This window comes from Hordeum vulgare, chromosome 5H (assembly GCF_904849725.1).
Source record: "Hordeum vulgare subsp. vulgare chromosome 5H, MorexV3_pseudomolecules_assembly, whole genome shotgun sequence".
Lineage (NCBI taxonomy): Eukaryota > Viridiplantae > Streptophyta > Magnoliopsida > Poales > Poaceae > Hordeum > Hordeum vulgare.
Genome location: NC_058522.1, coordinates 449,707,750 through 449,719,976, shown reverse-complemented (window position 1 = coordinate 449,719,976; position 12,227 = coordinate 449,707,750). Strand labels below are relative to the sequence as shown.

Genomic DNA, 12,227 nt, shown 5'->3' with positions numbered 1-12,227 from the left:
GAGAGGAAACCCTTGCAGACTTTCTGGAATCGTGAAGTTCTCCATCGTTCCGCGGAGGTGCCGTCCGTTCGGCACTTGATCGGGACGGATCGTGGGACGGATCTGGAGACGGTTCGTGGGACGGATCTTAAGATGGTTCATGGGACGGATCGTGAAGACGTACCACTACATCAACCGCGTTTATTAACGCTTCCGCTTAGCGATCTACAATGGTATGTGGATCCGATCTCCCTCTCGTAGATGATCATCACCATGATAGGTCTTCGTGTGCGTAGGAAATTTTTTGTTTCCCATGCTACGTTCCCTAACAAGGAGATCCCTTCATTGCCAACACCACCCAGGCCAAATCCGAGGGCGTCCACCGACGGCGGCAGGGGCGTAGGGTAGGGAGGAGGAGGGTTGATGGAGGGAGGGGGGATGCGCACGGCCGCCTCTCGGGGAGACGGCGGTAGTGTGGGGTTTACATCTTCTAGTCAAAGTTGGATGTAGGGCAAGTTGCTTTTGAGAATATGGGTCGAGGCCCGAAATATAGACAACTTGAGACGGAAAACTGAATGAATAAGAAAAATGTAAGTTTACTATATCATGCCCACTTGGATTTGACATGATTGATTGCACAGAAATTTGTTTGACTGTATCACAGAAAAAAGATTTGTTAAAAGATGTTTGATACAAAATGGGGACAATGTTTTAAAATATAGTATGAAGAATCTTCAAGTAAAAGTTGCACACGGTTCAATTCTACAAATCAAATAATCTGCATAAAATAGTTTTATAATTCTAATCCTTTAATTGTGATTACTTTGTATTTAGGGAATGGGGAAGTTATGATACAAGTTTTTAAACCTATATTGTAGATTTCTTACATTTCATTACAAGAAAGCTTCTCGCTTCAATCCATATTAATTGTTGCTGGTTTAGTAGAAAGTGTGGTAAATCCACAAAAACTCTCATACAAAATTATGGTTATTTGCGATGTGCGTGAAAACAATTGTACTCACCGCACATCGCAAAATGGCCGTAATTATGTATGAAAGTTTTAGTGGGTAAGTACCTTTTCAAGACCTATGTATGAGGAAGGGGCGTACACCTACAACGAGAGGCGATAATGGCGAAAGCTCTCCCGCAGGTAGCTCCGTGGCCGTCGCCTTGATCTCTCAGCTCTTGCGTGCTTTGCGTGTGGCGAGCCCAAATCCGGCATCCTCATCGCGTGCACTCTTCTCTGCCCCGATTTCCCTCCCGGTTTAGTTGTCCGAGATGGCTCCCCATGCTCGGAAGCCGCCGTCCGCTCCGGCTACTCTATCACCTCCTGGCATTGCTCCGCCTGCTCCGACGACGGTGGCTACACCAGCGTCTTTGGCTACTCTGGCCAGTGCCACCACCGCCCCCGCTCGTCTGCCCTGCCCTCTTCGAACGGTGTCGCCGTGGCCTTCCTCGCCTCCCGAAAGGCTAACCCGGCGGTACGTGGACTTTTGGCCTGGAGCAAGCAACCCTGCACGACTAAGGCACCAACCAACACAAATATGGACCTCGTGACTCCGGCGCTTGCCATGTCGCATGTCGCTGCTGTTGGGGATGGACATCACCACATTGTGCCCTTTCCCAACCTGTGGGATGGGATGCTGCCGACTGCCCTGCCTGCGAAGATGACGTCCGCGGCTCCATCAGCGACGCTCACTGCCCATCCGACGGCCTCGACCTCTCCCTCTGTCGGTGCCTCCATAAACGTGTTGCTGCCATCCCGAGCGCTGCCTTCGGCACACTTTGACCCCTCATGCAGGTAGCTGCGTGCCCCTCCAGAGCTGGATGCAGAGTTCACTCCTCTGGACGGTGTTGTCGGATCTGGCCCCTTCGTGCTCCGAAGCAACTCTTTTGTGCTTGCTTGCTCTGAAAAGTCCATGTTGTGGACCTCTACTCTCGATGACAACAAGGATGGCGATGTAGGAGAGTTGGCCTTCATGGCCATCGACTCCAACGAGGTGGACGTGGGGCGTGTGGCTGATGTCAATGAGGGGTTGGTGGGTGGAGCCACCGCGATGCGGTCCACATTGTCCGGCATCGCCAACCCAGCTTTGGCTCCCCGACCCATTCCCGCTTGGCTTCATGGTCGTTGTTACAGATGCCTCGTTCCTGGTCATCACGGGTCGAGTTGCAAAGACCCCCTTAGGTATTCTCGGTGTCTTGAGAATGGTCACCATGCACGCGGGTGCCGTAATGCCTGGCGGCCTCTCAGCTTCTTGACAAACCCTTCAGCACCGTTGTTGCCTCGCCTCACCATCGAACATCGTCAAGTTCCAACTCCTCGTGACAGGCAGATAGAAGCCCCACTGCTCTCCAGGATGTTTCTTCGTGATTCTTGGGCGTCGATTGTTTCCGCTCCTGCTGGCTCTATGACATCGCCAGATATGCTACTGCGATCCGCCTTGGAGGGGTGGACCGAGATGTTTCGCTCCGAGCTACTTGGCATGGCTCCCTTCTAGCTTGAGGAGATAGTCCAACCTGTTCGCGATGTTGTTGACTCCATGCAAAGTTGGATGCTGCGAATGAGGAGCTTCTTGCAACGAGATGAGGCTGCACTGGACAGGCTTTCCTTGGCACCGCATGTACTGCAAGCCGCTCATGTATCACGTCAGTTTGATGTGCCTGATGATAGCTTCGAGGATGTACTCCCTCTTGCACCGGCTCCCATGGTTGAGTCTGTTGTTAGCTTCGTGGATGAGGCGGGTGTGGAGCTCTTTGGTAACTTCTCGCCCCGTGTTGGGCCTAGTTTGACGCCCCCTATGTTGTCGGACATTGAGGATGAGACCTTAGTCGAGGTTGTGTCTCCAGTGCTGCAAATCATGCGAGAGCTACACGTGTTGTGTGAGGAACCCGTTTCGCCTCTGCCGATGAAGCAACTCCGGTTGGGCTCTTTCCAAACTTCAGATGTGGACCTGATGTCCTCACCATCCCCCGTGGAGCCTTGTGAGGCGTCAACAACTTACCTCTCGACGTCGTGGAGAACGGAGTTTTAGATGTTGCTACCCTTCCCTTGTTTGCCACCATTGGGCAGGTAATGCCTGTGAGTGGCATGACAATTGAGCCACTTGTATTGGCACCTACTCCAAATCCAAATGATCTCTTCGCAAAGGAACTTTGTGACTTGCTAGCCAGTGTGGAGATTGCTAGACCTGGTTTGGGGAGGTCGATTGCTTGCCTCCTAACGGGGACACCAATAAGGGGCAACAAAAAAAAGTTGGGCAAAGGTAAGAGTGGCGCCAAAGGCAAGGCGTCCCTGGCGACTTGATGGATGATCTTCGGTCTCTCGACCCGTTCTCTTGGATTGGGTTGTCATTGTGCGTTGGGAGGTGCTTGATGTCTTGTGTCGGGGTGTTCTTGTCGGTAGTCACTTGGCGCGGTAGCAGTGTGAGGTTTTGTGGATGTTGTGTACTTCTAGAGTTTGGTCGGTCGTTATGGGGTTCCATGCCATATGCCATGTTCCGGATGTATTGGTTTTCACCCAGTTTTTCGTAAATTAACTGGACAATTTTCTTCTTCCTAATTAATCGATGAGATAAAACTTTTGCCTTCGTTTCAAAAAAAACCCTATGTAAATATGATTTTTTCACGATCTTCGAGAACTTAGCAACACAATTTCCACTACGGTTAGTAGAAAAGTGGATTTACACCGACCTAGGTTCTGTCGAGCATTTCCCCTCAATTTTATATATTTTCACATTAAAAAAAGCCGCACATTTTCTAACATTTGTTCTTTGCCAAAACAATCCTTACCAATGCACAACGTCCTATATCTAGGTACGGAGGGGGTGCATTTGAAAGAAAAGAATCACAAATCCAAACATCATCCTTTCCACCCTTGCGAAAAATAGGAGCATGCACATCCTCATAATAGCACGTCCCACGCAAACGTGTCGAGGAACCAACGCTATTGCAGGGACGCGCCAAGAAAAGCCTCGACACATGGTAAACACGATGGTTTGTCCCAATATTGGCTCCTACCTCCCAGGGGCTGCCCGTCCCCCCATCACCATTTACAAGGGAGCGCCGGTGCCTGCCCGGGTGAGCGCCAAACCTACCACCCAATAAAAATAAATTTTCTCCCGCACCCCCCTCCCTCTCTTTTCATCACACTCACTCCATATGAATAAGTTTTTCTAGCATCACAAATCCCGTATTTTATTCTCGTTTCTTGTTGAACGACGCTGCGCGGCCAGGGGCGCCGTAGGCTGGCCACTCTCGCTGCCAGGTAGGGCCGAGCCGAGCGGTCGCGCTGCGTGGGAGGCGACCTACCCGCCCGCGGGCCCCGCCCCCGTCGTGATTGCCGGCATATATTGGCAGCGCCCACCGCACGCGGCGAGATCGAGGAGGAGGCCGGAGCCCGCGCTAGGCTGCTGGGAGTTCTACCCTCGGTAACCAAATCCCTCCATTTCCCCGGGTTTTTTACCTGCGATTTCTTTCGATTCGGCCGCCGCGTCGCGCCGCGTTGGGATTTCTGGCGTGGGGTGGGTGGGGGGGAGGCGAGATTCGGTCCTGCGGTCTGCCGCGTTGATTTGCGCGGGATCGGTCGTCGGCTGCGGCATTTCGTGAGGGGGAGAAGGGAATTTCCGCGAATTCGGTGCGGTGGTGGTCGATTGCGGCGCTGGGGGCTCCGCGATTGGGGATTCGGAGGCTGTCGGTGCGTCTCGTTTCGCCCGAATCCGGGCCTGGGTTTGATGGTTTAGGCGACGTTTCGCTGTCTAAAGGGCAAAAGGCGTACTAGGAAACCAGTTCCAGCGCAGAAATTTTGGTTGGGGTGCGCTCTGCTCTATGCAGTTGGTATTAGATGGTTGGGGTATTAGATAGTGTTTCCTTGGGAGACATGGTTATTGGAGTGTTAGTCTTTTCATCCCTCGTCTTGCATACTCTCTTGGTTGATAAAATTGAGGACGGTGGTGGGAGCATCTTAAGTTCTCGTCAACCCAGATTGGGCGAAACAAACATTCCGCCGCTTTGAACGGCAGTTTTTAGCCATAGTAAGTTGTAGGTTTCAAGCTGTCTTTCATTGGCACAAGCGGTGCGTATGATACATTTGTATGATTGTTGTGCTAGGAATGTGGTTCTGTGATTAAAATTTGGGAGCATTGAAATGCTATGCTTTTAATTTCTTTTGCTACTATCCATTATTTTACTACTCCCTCCATCCCAAATAAGTGTCTTAAGCTTAGTACAACTTTGTATTAGAGCTAGTATAAAGTTGAGACAGTTATTTTGGGACGGAGAGAGTATATTGGTTTCCACTGCCTATGATTTATATCTGAGTCCATCTTGAAGAAAACTATCAAAGATTGGTCTGCCAATCTTTGTGGAAACATGTGTATTTCTTCAAAATGTTGGGATGGACACTGCTATTTGGAGAACAAAGTTGTTTTTCATATAGTAAGCGGTTTAAAGTGTTTGGGGAAAGTAGAAACATTGTTTATGAACTTACTTGATTGCTTCATTTGAGTCTCGTTGTACGTTGATAGTCCCTGTTTTTACTGAAAGCATAACTTCTGTGCAGAAAGGTGGAGCTCGAATATTTGGTGCCTCTTATCTCTCACCAAGGACGCTGGTGTGCCTCATTGTGGAATAGGAAAATTTCTTCATCCGCTTCGTAATTGTTGAATTGTAGGTTTTTTGCTGTTACATGACTATTCTGTTGTGAGTGTTTATAAGAAATCATGTCATTTGTTGAATCTTTTTTTTTCTCTCTTCCTAGCAGGACACTAAGATTTATTTAGCAATCAGATTCTGGACTCTGAGCGGATCTAACAGGATCTTAAAAAGAGTTCTTTTGTTCAAAAATTTGTTACTTAGTAGCAATGGTGAAGGATCATCTAATGCTCAATGTTGATCGCCTAATGGTGCCTGAACCCATTGAGGTCACTGGAGCACCCAAGAGCTCCTCATCGAGGGACACCACTGCACTGCCCATTACAGGGCATTCCTTTTTTGCAGTTGGAGACAGCATGGTTCCTGAAGAAGAACCTCTTCTGCAGATGACGGAGTGCCGTATTTGTCAGGAGGAAGATGACATTAAGAATCTAGAGAGCCCCTGTGCTTGCACCGGCAGTGTAAAGGTTTACATCATTCAATAAACTCTGGTGTTTGTTACTTTATGTTCTTATTGCTATTAATTCACATTTGACAAGGTTAACTTGTTGCACCAGTGTTTACCTATATGTCTATTTGGTATGTTCCTTAGAGCATTTGTTTGGTAGTTTATCTGTGGTTCTCTGTTAGTAAATCTGGCATTCTTATTTGTTTGATTAGGGGTCAACACTATCCTTTAAATGTCGATTATTGCTTGGGGCACTGATTTGATTAACTTCCCAAAGACATTTGGAAAAAAAAATCTCCAAAATATTGTGCTCATGTTACCACCACAAGCAGCATAATTCTCATAATGTATCAGATTTTCAGTTATCTCATTTTTTTTCAGCTTTAGCAATTTAGCAGGTACTCAAGTATATCTTGTTAAACACGAAATGACTAACGAGTCATTGTTTTTCCTATCTCAGAGCTTAGTTCATTGCATAGTTATATTGCCGTTCTCTTTGTGTCAATACTTTGTTGATGATTCCTCGTGGCGTTCTCTAATCATCATGCTTTGGACTTTATGTTTTGCTTATGCATTTGACGTGTGTATGGACCATTTAAGATAGACAATAGGCAATTTGCAAATGTGATTCGTCCTGGGTTGATAATTCTTTGAAACCTGAATCAAATTGGATGTTTCTACTTAGTAGTGCTCTATTCTTTGTGAACTCCCTCCCAGTAAAAGAGTTATTTTGTTCTTTTGTATTGTTGAAGATTCCTCATGGTGTTCTCTAATCATCATGCTTTGTACCTTATTTTTTGCTTATGCATTTGATGCGTGTATGGACCATTTAAGATAGAAATAGACAATAGGCAATTTGCAAATGTGATTCGTCCTGGATTGATTATGTCACGATTCTTTGGAACCTGAACGAAATTGGATGTTTCTACTTAGTAGTGCTCTATTCTTTGTTAATTCCCTCCCAGTAAGTCGGGCATTTTTCTTATATTTGTACCTGAGAGGTGGAATCAAGCTTTCTCCCTGTTCCATCTGTGTCCACACCAGTCCTTATGTCCTAACTGAATAGATCTCCAAGTTGATTCTTGGATTGTTACCATACTTCTCCAATATGTTTATGAAGTTCTTTTTCTTTATCCTTTTGATGAAATTTGGGTCTCTCGATAGGTAAATTACTAAAGTGCATGGATAATGTTCTCACATATTTTATTTTGTGCAGTATGCGCATAGGGCTTGTGTACAAAGATGGTGCAATGAGAAAGGAGATGTGACATGTGAAATCTGCCATGAGGTGAATTTATTTTTAGATGATTTATGCCCCTTTCCCCTGATATGATCCTGAACTGTTGTTGGAAATCACCTTACTGCAGCCGTATGAACATGGGTACACTGCACCTCCCAGACCCCATCCTGATGAAACTACCATCGATATAAGGCATGACATAATTTTGTTTCATTCAAGACGTTGATACTTGATTCTACTTCACAAGTTATTTTATTCTGTATGTCTGGTATCCCGTTTATAGTATTCAATTGTCGTTTACTTCTTTTTTTGGTGTGTGCAGTGGTGGCTGGACCATTACTGGCACAGCATTTGACTTGCGTGATCCTAGGATCCTGGCAGTAGCACAAAACCACATTATGGAAGCTGAATATGATGACTATTCAGCCACGAATGCCAGCACTGCTGCCTTTTGCCGTTCTGCTGCTCTTGTTGTGAGTTCCTACACGGCAGTCTGCAGATGTATTTCCATATATTGAACATCTAACAGAATGTTTGTTGCTTACTTGTTTACCTTTTTTCCATGTGTTCAGTTAATGGCTCTCCTATTACTAAGGCATGCATTGACACTAACTGATGAAGATGATGATGACACTTCAGCAATGTTTTCAGTAAGCGGAATATTCTATCTAAGATATGCCATAGGCACCATTTCTCTGCACATTATCATCGGTATTCATATCTGTGGTTCATTATTTGGCAGCTTTTCTTACTGCGTGCTGCTGGTTTTCTTCTCCCATTCTATATAATGGCTTGGGCAATTAGTATATTGCAGCGTCGCAGACATCGGCAGGTTAGTAAATCACCCCCATTATATGCATTTTTTTTCTTCTCTGCTTCTACATTTGTTCGGAACATCTTATAATTACTGCATGCCATGTTCCTTGAGCTCTGAGTTCAGGTAGGCCTGCTTTGTTAGCCTATGAGTTTGATGAAGTTGAGTTTCCAAATCTTGTCTTATTTGATTTGTTCCTTGTCAAAAGAGTTCATAAACATAGTTATGCCACTATTCTGTGAGTAATGAATCTTGCTAATATTGTAAAAAGATTCAAGTGGCTGCACTCTTTTTTTCGCATTTAACTACTTTGGGAGCTGTTTAGATTATAAAAAAACCCATCTATTTCGAAATGCTCAAATCAAAGAACTCGGCAATGGACCTTCCGACAGAGCCAGCGGGTGACTGGATTAAAATTCGCGTTTGAGCCTTCTGTCACCGCTAACTTGCTCGGTGTTTTGTATGGTGTTCAGGAGGCAGCTGCGTTGGCAGCAACTGAGGTGGCATTCATCCTCCAGTCTGGGCAAGGGAGAGGAGTGCATTTCACCATAGCACCAGATTCTCCTGCCACGCCCCAGCACGAACCGCAACCTTGAAGATGTCCCGCCGATGAGCGACCGGCTGGAGGCAGCGGCGACATCGGATTTGCTGGCTTGCATGAATCACCAAAGGAGTAATGGTTTGCTGCCAGAGTGCCAGTGCAGAGCCATGTTATTTACGTACTTTACGTCATTGCCCTGAGTGTAACGTTCTGAGACGTGTCCCAGTTTGTGCTTCCGGATTCTGTTAGGGTTGGCGTTGGCCAGGGAGTCTCGGTGAGTGGTGTGTAAGTATAAAGTAACAAAGCCATTTGGACCGTGTATGTCGGTCCCAACCGTTAACTTAAAATATAGCCGACAGGCGGCTTTTCTCAAGGCCACTGTCTTTACATGCTTGTTGTTTTTACAAGAAAAATATGTACCCTTGCTAGGATTGTATTGTTAGTGTCCTGAGTAAGATGAATTTGTAGTGCTTCTGCGCATGATCTCGCCTCCTTAACTGCGAAATATAGCGGCGCGTGATCTCATTGCTAGGGTAGACAATATGCTGGTGGATCAGGACAATATCTGAACAAGAAAAGGAATGATGAGGGCGACCTGTCTAATGGCACAGAAGACAGCAGAGACTCAAAGAAGAAGCGTGCAGAGGAAAAATACTTTGGTGTAATGTATCGGATCAGCATATAGATGCAAACTATCCAGAATGTTGGCAGTGATCAGAAGAGTTGGCGATTTATTGAACGATAGAATGTAATTATCCACTTCGACTTATATTTTAACGTATATCCACTTTAACAATACGCCTGTCACTACCACCATGCAGCAATGTCAATGGATCAGGTGACTGGCGAGATGTGTCTCTTTACTGTTTTTAATTTCCACGTGCGGGACACGCGTGATAGCGCCATGCCCTTGCTTGCTCAACTTGCACCGACGCACGTACCCCACGCGAGCAGCTATATATACGTGCCCCTCAATAATACTTGATCTATGCACACTGCTTGAGTGAATCACCATAGAAGGACCTCACATAGCTAGAGCCTAGAGGGAGAGTGATCAAGGCAGCAATGGCGACCCAGGCTCAGCAACTGGCCGTCCCCACAGAGGCGGAGCTTCTGCAGGGGCAGGCGGACCTTTGGCGCCACAGTCTCTACTACATGACCTCCATGGCATTCCAGTGCGCCGTCAAGCTCGGCATCCCGACCACCATCCACAGCCTGGGTGGCGCAGCGTCGCTGCCCGACCTGGTCGCCGCGCTGTCCCTTCCACCCGCCAAGCTGCCTTACCTCCGCCGCATCATGCGGCTGCTGGCGACGTCCGGCGTCTTCGCCGCCGACAGCGCCGCCGCCGACGTGGTCGCCACCTACCGCCTGACCCCGCTCTCCTGGCTTCTCCTTGACGGCGTCGCCGTAGATGGCCACCCGAGCCAAACCTCCCTTGTGCTCGCCGCAACCTCGAGGCACTGCCTTGAGGCTGCCATGGGGCTCTCCGACTGGTTCAAGAAGGACGTGGCGGCGTCGCCGTTCCAGGACCTCCATGGCGTGACCCTCTTCGACGGGACCATGGCGGAGCAAGACCCCGAGGTCGACGCCGTGTTCAACGACGCTCTGGCGTCCCATGACAATTCCGGCTTCCTCGCGGTCTTACGGGAGTGCGGCGGCACCCTCTTCCAGGGGCTCGAGTCCCTGACCGACTGCTGCGGCGGTGACGGCACGACGGCAAGAGCCATCGTGGAGGCCTTCCCGCAAATCAAGTGCACCGTGCTCGACCTGCCGCGGGTGATCGACAATGTCCCAGCCGACGGCGTGGTTAACTACGTCGCCGGTGACATGTTCAACTCCGTCCCATTTGCCCAGGCTGTGTTGATCAAGGTACAACGTATAATAACAAACAAATGCGAAATACACATATCTTGTCTGTTTTACTCATTTTTTTATATTTCACTTCGTTACTGAAGCTTTATCAAAATTTCCCTGCATCAATAGCTTGTGCTGCACCACTGGAGTGATGAGGACTGCGTGAGGATCCTTGCTCAGTGCAAGAAGGCCATCCCTCCGCGGGAAGAGGGAGGGAAAGTGATTGTCATCGACATAGTTGTAGACTCTTCTTCGGGACCAACACACGAAGCAGAGCTCCTCATGGATGTAGCCATGATGGTGATGACCAATGGCCGGCAGCGGGATGAAACTGACTGGAGCGAGATATTCATCAAGGCAGGATTCAGTGACTATAAAGTTGTGAAGAAACTAGGAGCTCGAGGTGTCTTTGAGGTCTACCCGTGAGAGACAGGACCAAAAATACGGATCCGAATTAATTGAAGCAAACTCTATACAATATTGTCCTGAGGCCGCGTCAATTAATTAGGATCGGAGGGAGTATTATAATTTGTGGTTTGCTTCAGTGGATGTGCTCTATGGAAATTGTCTTACTTTGCCAGATATGTCTGGAGGATAATACTGTACAAGGTAAGATGGGGTGTTATGCATAATATGGGGTGTTATGCACTCTTGGTTACTTTCCAATCTGTAAAACTTCTATTCGGAGTACTAAAGCACTCGGTGTGCTTTTCTGAGTATCGTGTTCACATTTACTACAACCTGAATGTGATGTTTGTTGATGTGGATACCATGTGGTCATACCCGATTGTCTCATGTAAACTATCACTTATGATGTCTAATATGTTGAGTTTGTGTTAAATACATGTATACGATCGAGTCATCCAAAGGTGTTTGGATAGGAGTTGGGTCGTTTTCCCATACCATATCCCGAGTTGTAATCAGCAAGTTGGTCTTTGTGATGCGTTTTCGTGTACGCATATTCTTGTCCTGGTGCCAGCATAAGCGCCAAACCAAATGCTAGCACATATATGTAAAAATATGTTGATTCAACAACCATGGACTATTTAGTATTGGTATGAGGATTTAATGGCTGTGATATGGTTACAGTTATGAAGATTTGACGACCACGACTGTTCATATACTTACGAAATCTAATAATGAATACGATATAGTTAGGTACAACTATAAATATCAAATGGTTGTTTTATATTTGTCATAAAGGTCCACCAAATCAATGATTCAGACAGGCTAATGTCCGTCGTACTTCATGTAAAAAAAGATCATATATTATGCTTTCTTTAAGAATTTTCGATGAATTTATGTCCGCTTTTGGGTGGTTACTAAGATTTAATGGACACAATATGTTTTTGTACATTCGAATATACATTTGTGAATTGCTGTCCATTGATTAGAAAAGGTCAACCAAATCAATTGCTTGATGTTCTGCCTTTTTGTGAGAACCTGCATAAGGTGATCTCTCTTTATTTTTGTTGTATTGTTCTTTTAGTATATACTCCCTTCATACGGAATTATTTGTCGTAAAAATGGATAAAAGTGGATGTATCTAGAACTGAAATACATCTAGATACATCCATTTCTCGGGCAAGTATTTCCGTATTATCATGAAGATGTAATGGCCATGATATGTTTGGGTATATTTGTGAAGATCTTGTGGCTGTGATCTTTTAGGTAAGCTATGAAGATCAAATAGTTATGA

At 46.6% G+C, this 12,227-nt stretch overlaps 2 protein-coding genes across 3 annotated transcripts; both read left to right on the top strand.

Moving 5' to 3' along the window:
• Positions 1-4,066: 4,066 nt before the first annotated feature.
• On the top strand, positions 4,067-9,061 carry LOC123398312. 2 transcript variants are annotated; one of them, XM_045092790.1, is made up of 9 exons: positions 4,067-4,409; positions 5,540-5,646; positions 5,741-6,098; positions 7,296-7,367; positions 7,447-7,511; positions 7,642-7,792; positions 7,892-7,969; positions 8,062-8,151; positions 8,607-9,061. In XM_045092790.1, the coding sequence occupies exons 3-9, from the start codon at positions 5,841-5,843 to the stop codon at positions 8,727-8,729; spliced, it is 837 nt and encodes a 278-aa protein (XP_044948725.1). In that variant the 5' UTR covers positions 4,067-4,409; positions 5,540-5,646; positions 5,741-5,840; the 3' UTR covers positions 8,730-9,061. The 2 variants fall into 2 exon arrangements, with proteins under 2 accessions (XP_044948725.1, XP_044948726.1); XM_045092791.1 differs by having other exon boundaries at positions 4,099-4,409; positions 5,738-6,098.
• A 607-nt stretch (positions 9,062-9,668) lies between these two features.
• LOC123395663 (flavonoid O-methyltransferase-like protein Os11g0303600) lies at positions 9,669-11,244 on the top strand. The gene is made up of 2 exons (XM_045090686.1): positions 9,669-10,543; positions 10,658-11,244. The coding sequence occupies exons 1-2, from the start codon at positions 9,740-9,742 to the stop codon at positions 10,952-10,954; spliced, it is 1,101 nt and encodes a 366-aa protein (XP_044946621.1). The 5' UTR covers positions 9,669-9,739; the 3' UTR covers positions 10,955-11,244.
• Positions 11,245-12,227: the final 983 nt, after the last annotated feature.